Source organism: Tupaia chinensis, unplaced genomic scaffold (genome assembly GCF_000334495.1).
Source record: "Tupaia chinensis unplaced genomic scaffold, TupChi_1.0 Scaffold000238_1, whole genome shotgun sequence".
Taxonomy (NCBI): Eukaryota; Metazoa; Chordata; class Mammalia; order Scandentia; family Tupaiidae; genus Tupaia; species Tupaia belangeri.
Window position 1 is genome coordinate 1,138,487 of NW_006159716.1, and position 9,580 is coordinate 1,148,066.

The 9,580-nt window shown below is 45.6% G+C and overlaps 1 protein-coding gene across 1 annotated transcript; it reads right to left on the reverse strand.

Moving 5' to 3' along the window:
- Window positions 1–2: 2 nt before the first annotated feature.
- Window positions 3–8,063, reverse strand: RPL7L1 (ribosomal protein L7 like 1). Its single transcript, XM_006148556.3, has 7 exons — window positions 7,852–8,063; window positions 7,181–7,289; window positions 4,859–5,022; window positions 3,459–3,596; window positions 2,633–2,742; window positions 2,242–2,456; window positions 3–124 (listed from the first exon to the last, which is right to left on the reverse strand). Exons 1-6 carry the CDS (start codon window positions 7,863–7,865, stop codon window positions 2,248–2,250), a joined length of 744 nt encoding a protein of 247 aa, XP_006148618.1. The 5' UTR covers window positions 7,866–8,063; the 3' UTR covers window positions 3–124; window positions 2,242–2,247.
- Between the last annotated feature and the right edge of the window lie 1,517 nt (window positions 8,064–9,580).

Genomic DNA, 9,580 nt, shown 5'->3' on the forward strand with positions numbered 1-9,580 from the left:
AGCTACTGTGTTTCAAGACTCTTCCTTTCTAGTTTCTGAAATTGGACCAGACAACAATCTTCTTTGAAGATATAATTCAAAAAGCCAAAAGCACACCTTCCAACACACTGTGCTTTCAGGTATTCTGAGGAAGGAAAACACAACTGCATTAAATACAAATTTATTACAATTTGGTTGCAATTTTAAGAGTTAAAATTCCTTCAACAAAATAAATTATTTTGATCTTCACATCCTTTTTTTTTAAAAAAAATTTTTTTTTTGGGGGAGAGATTTTCACTGTAGGGTACGTGCGTTCGCCAGACAGACAGAGAGAGACATAGAGACAGAAAGCGAGAAATCACCCCCCAGGGGGGATGGTCACACCGCAATCCCTTCTCCTCCATTCTCCTCTCAGGATCTTGGGCACGCACGCACACACGCCCCGCGTGAGTTTTAAGCCACCGGGTCCGGGACACGAACCGCGGTCGACTACGTGGGAATCCAGCGACATAGCCATTACGCTAACTGCTGGTTCCCCATCTTCACATCCTTTTTGAAATTAATATTTTTCCTCCTCCATTTCCAGCTAAACAACCATAGCAACGCAGATGGATTTGTTTGGTTTTTAAAGAATTATTTAACTTCATTTATTTATTTTAAAATTGACCAGAGAGGAGGAACCAGCAGTTAGCATAATGGCTATGTCGCTGGACTCCCACGTAGTCGACCGCGGTTCGCGTCCCGGACCTGGTGGCTTAAAACTCAAGCCGGGCGTGTGTGCGTATGTACCCAAGATCCCAAGAGGAGAATGGAGAAGAGATTGCGGCGTGACCATCCCCCCTGGGGGGTGATTTCTCGCTGTCTCTAATGTCTCTCTATGTCTGTCTGGTAAGCGCACACGCCCTATAGCAAAAACCTCTCTCTCTCTCTCAAAAAAAAAAATAAAAAATAAAAAAATTGACCAGAGAGGGACAGAGCTAGAGAATGAGAGAGGGAAAGCGAGAAAGCAAGCCACTAGGTCTGGGACTCGAACCACCGTCGACCATGTGAGAGTCCAGCGTCCTTAACCACCAGGCCAACTGATGGCCCCCAATTGGGAGCCTGTGCTCACCAGAAAGACAGAGACAGACACAAAGTGAGAAATCACTCCCCAGGGGGATGGCCACGCCGCAATCCCTTCTCCTCCATTCTCTCCTCAGAATCTTGGGCATGCATGCACACACGCCCGGTGTGGGACTTGAATCATGGTCGTCGACTACATGGGAGTCCAGCTACGTGCCATTATGCTAACTGCTGGTCCCATGTTTTAAACTGTCAAGGGGGAGTATGCATTCATGGGGTGAGGTAAGGGGCACATTCAATGGAACATGGCCATACCACAATCCCTCTTCTCCATCTCTCTACTCCTTCTGATTTGGGTCATACACGCACACACCTTGAGTGTGTGTATGTGTTTTTAGTTTTTTTTTTCCTCAGGAAGCATGTGCTCACTGGAGAGAGACAGACAGTGAGAGGGAAAGTGAGAAATCATCCCTCAGGGAGAATGGCCATGCCATAATCCCTTCTCCATTCTCCTCCTAGGATCTTGGGCACAACCACACACAAGCCTGGAGTGTTTCAAGCTAGTGGGTCTGGGACTTGAACCATGATTGGTCACATGGGCGTCCGCTGACATAACTGCTATACCATCTGTTGGCTCTATTACTCTATTTTTTTTCAATTAAAGAATTATTTTACTTTATTTATTTATTATTTTTAAAAAGAATTATTTATTTATTTATGCATTCATTCATTTATTTTAATTTTACCAGACAGACACAGAGAGAAGGAAAGTGAGAAAGCAAGCCACTAGCTCAGGGACTTGAACTGTGGTCGGTCATGTGGGAGTAGTGTCCAGTGCCTTAACTATTTATTTATTATAATTTGACCAGAGAGGGATAGAACAAGAGAGAGAGGGAAAGTGAGAAAGCAAGCTGCCAGGCCTGGGACTTGGATCACGGTTGGCCATGTGGGAGTCAAGCGCCCTTAACCACCATGCCACCTGCTGGTGCCCCCCAGCTTTAACTGTTAGGATATACATAGTCTTCATCAGACAACCACTGTTCACAGCAGGTGTCCATCCATTAGACATGTAAATACCAGCCTCCCCTTTCCCTTAATCTCAAGGTTACTTTCAAATACAGGAAAATGCATAAACAACTTCAAAGTGGTAAGGCAAGGTCGTCCAAGTTAACCCAAGGGCGGTCTTCAGTGCTGCCTTACCTGGACCTAGTTCAGCTGGCGGATGAGCTGATTGATGCGTTCACCCCGATAGCCAGGTGAGCCCATCTCCTTGAGGAAGCCCACTTGGTTCTTGGTGGCATGACGGGCCACCGAAAGGTGAAAAGGGCACAAGAAACATGAGATATCTTGGAAATACTTCCCCGGGAAGGCAATTTCATGAATGAGGTCTTCTAAACAAATGACGCCAAACCTCCCTGAGAAACACAAGAGCACAGATTCTTTTATTTGACGCGTATCCAGAATGTGTTAAGCTCTTACACGTCAGAGCCAGGCACTCACAGTTTCTAGAGAGGCCAAAAAGAACAGAATCCGAATCCCACCTCAAGGCCACCAAAACCCTTGCTTTGTGCGCTTCAGCTGTAGCACTCACCTAGATGCTCCTCAATCACTGTGTTGTCGGTTAGAGGAATGGTCTTATTCTTGACCTTGGCTTGCCCACGTTTCAAGATGAGTTCCCGGACTGATTTCAGGTTTGGAAATCTATATGAAGCAAGCAGAGTAACATACAGCCTTCGCTGGCACCTGACACAGACACAGCTGGCTATTCAGCCCCACAGCCTGGCCAAGGAGGAATGGTTGGGAAGGTTCTCCTACCCACCCCTTTTCTCAATCAAGAAGGGTTCTGCACTCATAATCCAGCTGGGAAGCCCGGAAATAAGTAAGGAAAGGATAAAGAACTGGCTTGGCCCTGGCATATAATCAGACATTTAAGGATATAAATGTTCACCGAGTTAAAAAAATAATTTGTATCCCAGGCAAATATCAACCAAAGGAAACCCCAAAACCATTTCCTGGCTTAAAGTCTAGTACTTTGGCCTTAGGTGATGTTCTACCCAAGACAGTGCAAAAGTTAGAAACTATACCCAAGCCTTTTCTGGGCTTTAACATTTGAGTACTGCTATTCTTAGACAAGCACTGCCCCTAGTTCTGCTTCAAGACTCCAAGAATCCATGTCTTTTATCCATGTTTCTCAGCTAGCCCTGCCATGGTACTATTCAGACCGTTATTAGCAGTAGTAACCCCTCCCTGCTCCACCTAACCTGCGTCCCAAGGTTCTTATGGCTGCTGACTGATTCCCAGTGACTGTGACCCCTGTAAAAATGTTCCTTCTACACAGCAACATAACCCTGGAAGAACAATACCTGGTGTACCCTGACACACTCAAATATAATTTGAATTCACAAGGAAAACCTTACCCCCAGGTCACATAAGGTTCCACTATTCGCAGTGTCTTTAGGCTCTGAGGAGTGACTTTGACAAAAACGCCACTGAAAATTTTCTTCAGACGCAGTCTCGCGATGGTCTTCTGCACCACTGAACTTACCCCATCAATCCTGAAATGAGTGGCAACGCAATCAGGCTCTCTCCAGTTCACAGCAAGCACTACACGGGGTATCCAGAGGTCAGACACAGACTACGACCACAAGAGCTCAGTTTAGGGGTTAATGGCACTGTGGTCAAAGGTAACACTCTGCAAGGCTGAACACGGGTGAAGGCTCCTGGCTCGTATCCAGAGATCTTCCTGAGTACACTGGGCACACACATGCTCATGACCTGGAGCTGACTAAAGCCAGGGGTAGATCCTGGCGTTAAGATCCTGTTGGGGTGCTGGCTTCATATTTCGCTCATGGAAGGTAAAAAAAAGCTCAATTTAGTGGGAGGCAGTTACATAAACAGACCATTTGTCCATGACACAGGGATACGGGGTGCTATGGGAACATGAAGATGGTCCCTGAATGTGTGTGTGTGTAGGGCTGTGCATGTCCAGCCAAGGAAGCTGGATTTGCTTCTATGGGCAATAAAAAGCCACTGAAGATTTTACAGTGCTGGCAGGTGGCAAGGTGTGTAAGGCACTGGACTGCCACATGGCCAGCCATTGTTCATGTCCCAGATCTGGCAGCTTGCTTACTCATCCCTACCCACATCTCTCTTTAGTCATATAAAAATAATAATAATAATTAAATGCATTTAAATAATTATTAAAAAAAAAAAACACACAAAAGCTACTGAAGATTTTAAGCAAAAGAGACATGATAGATTTCTTTCTGACAAGCACTAATGGCAGCCAATAGGTCAGATGTGAGTGTCTGACATCAGAGGCAAGAGAACCCAGTTAGAAAGCTAATGCAACAGTCCAGAGAAGAGACTCCGGGCAGTAATAGGATGGCTAAAGCGGACAGAGCTCATAATATTCGAAACCCACAGCTTTCTGGTTTGTGAAAGGAAGGTACTACCAATGCAGAAGTGTTTCCTTGGCAATGAACCTGTGCCACCCACTTGGCCTTGACTCTTCAGAGACTTTCGCATACACGCCTGGAAAGCCTTTCCCAACAATAGAGATCACTTCATGTCCTGTCTCAAGGTCAAGTTTCTGCTTTAGAGAATGTCTCAACCACCCCCCCCCCATCCTGCATAGTACCTTTGTAACACTTATTTGCAAGTTTATGCTTAAGCCCAGTCTCCTTAACTTTGCAGATAAAAACCAAGTCTGCTACATTCAACATGCCTTATTTAATAATCAGGGCCTACGATTTCCTTATCTCCCTAAAGGTTGTTTCCGCAGGTACATGAGTCCAGAAAAACACCAGTCCCCTACCTTTTGATGCGCACAACAAAGGCCAATGAATGTTTATCGGGCATTTCCAAGGCATGAGGTTTCACTTCAAGTCGTCTGAGACGTACCATGTCACGCTTCTGCCGCCAGGAATCATTTAAGAACGATTCCAGTCGCTTAAATCTGGGCCCTTTCTCTTTCCTCTGCTACAGAGAAGACAGACCATCATCATCATCTTGTGCCTCCATTCATCTTTACTTCTATAACAGTAATTCATGAATCACAACTGATAAGTTTCTCCTTGTGTTCTGCAAAGGGGAACAAACATCTATTTTTCTTTTCTTTTTTTTTTGAGAGGTTTTTGCTATAGGGTGTGTGCGCTCGCCAGAAAGACAGAGAGAGACAGAGAGACAGAAAGCGAGAAATCACCCCTCAGGGGCCATGGCCACACCGCAATCCCTTCTCCTCCATTCTCCTCTCAGGATCTTGGCACGCATGCATGCACAAGCGCCTGGCATGAATTTAAGCCACCGGGTCTGGGACTCAAACCGTGGTTGACTACATGGGACTTCAGCGACATAGCCATTATGCCAACTACTGGTCCTGATCCTCTATTCTTATATAAGGGGAGAATGAAAATCCCAAGTAAAGGTGGAGTTGAGAAAACTTGGGAATTACTGAAGAACGTCTTTGGAAATAAACATTTAGTTTATGAGCCAGCCTGTGGCATGGTGGTTAAGGCAGATAAATCCCACATGGCCGACTGTGTGGTCCTGGATCCAGTGGCTTGAAGAACCTGCCAGACACAAACACAAGGGCAAGTGCACCCCAAATCTCTGAAAAGAGGGAAATGGAAGAAACGAGATTACAGTGCAACCATTCTCCATGGGGGGTGCTTTATCATCCTCTAACTCCAGGGAGCCCATAGGCCCTCTGGCAAAATTAAAAAAAAAATTAGTTTAGGGACCAGCAGGTGGTCTAATGGTTGGGGTGCTGGGCTCCTACATGGCCGACTCTGGTTTGAGTCTTGGACCTGGAGGCTTGCTTACTCACTTTCCTTCTCTCTCTCTCAGATAACTATAGCAAGTTAAAAATAATAATAAATAAAAATTTAAAATTCTTTAAGAAATTAGTTTATAGAGACCAGCAAATGGTGTAGCAGTTATGTCCCTGGACTCCCACATGGCTGACTGTAGTTGGAGCCCCGGACCTGCTGCCTTGAAACTCAAACTGGGCGTGTATTACTTATGATCCCAGGAAGAGAATGGATTGTGGCATGGTCATCCCTCCAAGGGGGTGATTTCTCACTGTATTTCCACCCCCAACCTCCACACATGCTCTAACACACAAAAAAAACCTAAAAAAAAAAAAAAAAAGAAAAAAGAAAAAAAAAGAAATTTAATTTATATGTTAACTAGTATCTACAAAATGTTTATAAAACCTAATATTGTGGGACCAGTGGATAGTGTAGTGGTTAAGTCGCTGGACTCCCACAATTTACTGTGGTTCGAGTCCTGGGCCTAATGGTTTAAAACTCATGCTCAATATCCCAAGAGGAGAATGGAGGAAAAGGTACTGTGGCATGGCCATACTCCCCTGGGTGGGGTTGGTGGTGGTGATGATTTCTCCCTTTCTGTCTCTGGCAAATGCAAGCCCCCTACAGCAAAAATCTCTCTTTTTTAAAAAAAAAAAAGAAAGAAAAACCTAATATTGTATTGGCATTGTATCAGGCAACACTGTATTAATACTGTATCAGGCAACACGAAGTACAAAACAAGCAAGAGTTTTATTCCTGTCCTGAAATACCAATGTTATCTCCAAAGGTACTTATCACAAAGCAAAAACTTTTTGGTATATCATTAGTAATTTTTTTTTCTAATTTTGCCAGAGGTTCACTGGGGGCGGAGAGAGAAAGTAAGCAAGAACCTCCCACCTGCAGAAACAGGTACACCACAATCCTCCTCCACCACCTCTCCTTTTTGGGATTTTGGGTACGCACTCCCACAGGCCTGGCCCTAGTGGGACTCAAACTGCTCTGTCCACCATATGGGATCCAGCACCCGTTAACCACCATACCACCAGCTGGCTCCGGGCACATTATTTTAAAATACATTTTCTGCCAAGTTATGTCTCTCAAATCACTCCATATGAACCTAGAAGAAATAGTCCACTTCACTTTTTCCTCCAACTTTACTCCACTGTTTTGCCTGTAGGAGGTGTTAGATAAACATTTGCTAAATTATGACATGAAACATAGCTGATGTAAGGGAGAGGCTTGTGACTACCAAGACTAGTTCAACACATGCTGGATAAAATTCACCAAATACAAATGATAATTTCTTCCTCCTGGTTCCCCATTATTACCTCTCTTCTTGCCAAAAGTGCTTGCTTTGCTTGGGTGGCCTTGAGGGCTTGATAAGCTTTTCTCTTTTTCAGGAGATTTTCTGGAACCAAAGGGATCTTTTTCCTTTGCCTGATATAAAAAACTGAGGTCATTGGTAATAATATTTACAATAGAAAACGAGCATTTAATAGACTTCCAAACCAGTTCGGTTATCTTTGACTTTGGGAATGTCAGAATCTTCAAACACCGGAGGACCGAGATTCCCCCAAATCTGTAGTTTCTAACTCCAGTCCTCAAATCGGACCTGCTGGCTACTGGGTTCCTATGTGTCAATGGGGATTTTGCTGCCACAGCATTTCACAGGCATTACCAGGGCCGAGATTCTAGTAAAACCCCGTGGGGTTGGTGGAGCGGGGTGCACGGTGAATACTGAAACCAGGCTGGGTGAACAGTCTCTGGCACCCCCTACCTCGCTGCCTTCAAGTCAACTCTCCTGCGAGATACCCCCGAACTTTGGCTGCGGCCCCCTGTGCCCGCCCCAGCCCTGGCGGTCCCTCATTCCTCGTCCCCACCCACTTTCTACTCCCTTCTTCCCAGAGTATCTTTATTTTCCGCAACCGACGCATAAACACCACGGATGGGACCAGATGTTAACACCCCATTCCCGAGACTCAAAAGCCCAGACACTCACTCAGGTTCCGCCATCTTTGCGGTGCTGGTACTGCGCGTGCGCAATTCACCACGTGAGGAAAACAAGTACCACTTTAGGGTTACTTGACCATAGAGATGTCCGTTCTAGCTCACGCTGGAGGACCCGGGTTGCCAGTACCCGCTTGGCAGCAGTGAACTTCTAAGGTCTCGCTAACCCTGATTCCTCCCAAAAGTTGCACAGAGCCTCCTTCGCACCCCTCCTAAAGTTTTTGGAGACTATGTCATTTTCAAAATACAGGCCTTTTAAAGGGTACCGGCTTGGCTGAGGTCCATGAACGCTTCCCGGGACGAACCTGACGCTCTCGCTGTGCGCGGCCGCCACACTTCCGGCGCACTCTACTGCGCGACCGTAGGAAGGGAAGCCGGAAGTCCCTGAGCGGCGTTTTCGGTCTGCAGAGAGCCCGGGGCTGCGACTTTGGCTTTCAGGTTGGGTGATTATGTTTGTGGACGACATAGGGTGGTCAAGAAGGAAGCTCTGATTCTGCTCCGCTCCGGCAGCGGGTCTTTAAGCAAACTGTATAACTCCGCTACACCTCGGGTTTCTGACACATAAATGGACTTTTAAAAATGGCCTTTCGTGGTTTATGCGAGATTCTTCATATAAAATGTTTAGCATAGTGTCTGTCAACTCTCGTCACCGACAAGTAGAAATGGCTCCTGACTGTTTCAGAACATTCCTTTATAATAGCTCTCCCACCTTGAATAAGCTTCCTTCTCTTTCTTTCCATCAACGTAAAATCTTAAAAAATAACTCAAGTCTTGTCACTTCCGGAAACTACCAGAACCTCAGCTCTCAAGCATTAATGTGAATAGGAGCCACTTGAACTTGTTAAAATGCAGACCCCACCCCAAACAATTATTCATTTAATTTCACTTGTTATTTTAAAATTTGCTATAGGGCATGTGTGTTCACAAGAAAGAGACAAAGGGAAAAAAAAAAAAGAGACAAAGAGAAAGAGAGCAAGCCGCCTGGTCTGGGACTCAGACTGTGGTCAGCCACAGGACAGTCCAACGCCTTAGCCACTGTGCCACCGCTGACCCCTAAAATGCAGATTTGTATTAGGGTGGAGAGAGAAATTTAGTTCCCTCACCCCCTTTCTTCCCTAGAGACTCTGTGCATGTATTCACGTGTGCCTGGTGTATCTCCCAAACCACCAGTCCAGGACTCAAACCACAGCAGTTGGCCATGTAGGCTCCAGTCACCCTGACCATGTCACCTGCTGGACATGATATCCTTAATTTTTTTTTTTTTTAGAGGTTTTTGCTATAGAGCGCATGTGTTCACCAGAAAGACAGAGAGAGACAGAGATAGAAAGCGAGAAATCACCCCCCATGGGGGGTGGCCACGCCACAGTCCCTTCTCCATTCTCCTCTCAGGATCTTGGGCATGCATGCACAGGCGCCCAGCGTGAGTTTAAGCCACCGGGTCCGAGACTCGAACTGTGGTCGACTACATGGGAGTCCAGCGACATAGCCATTACGCCAACTGATGGTCCCTCTTTACTGTTTGTTTTTTTTGGGGTCTTTTTTTTTTGCTATAGGACACATGCGCTAGCTAGCTGGAGAGATAAAGACAGAGAGACAGAAAACAAGAAATCACCCCCTCAGGGAGGATGGCCACACTACCATCTCTTCTCCATTCTCCTCTTGGGATTTTTTTTTTTTCTTTTTCTTTTTTTGGAGTTTTTTTTTCTATTGGGCGGTGGCCG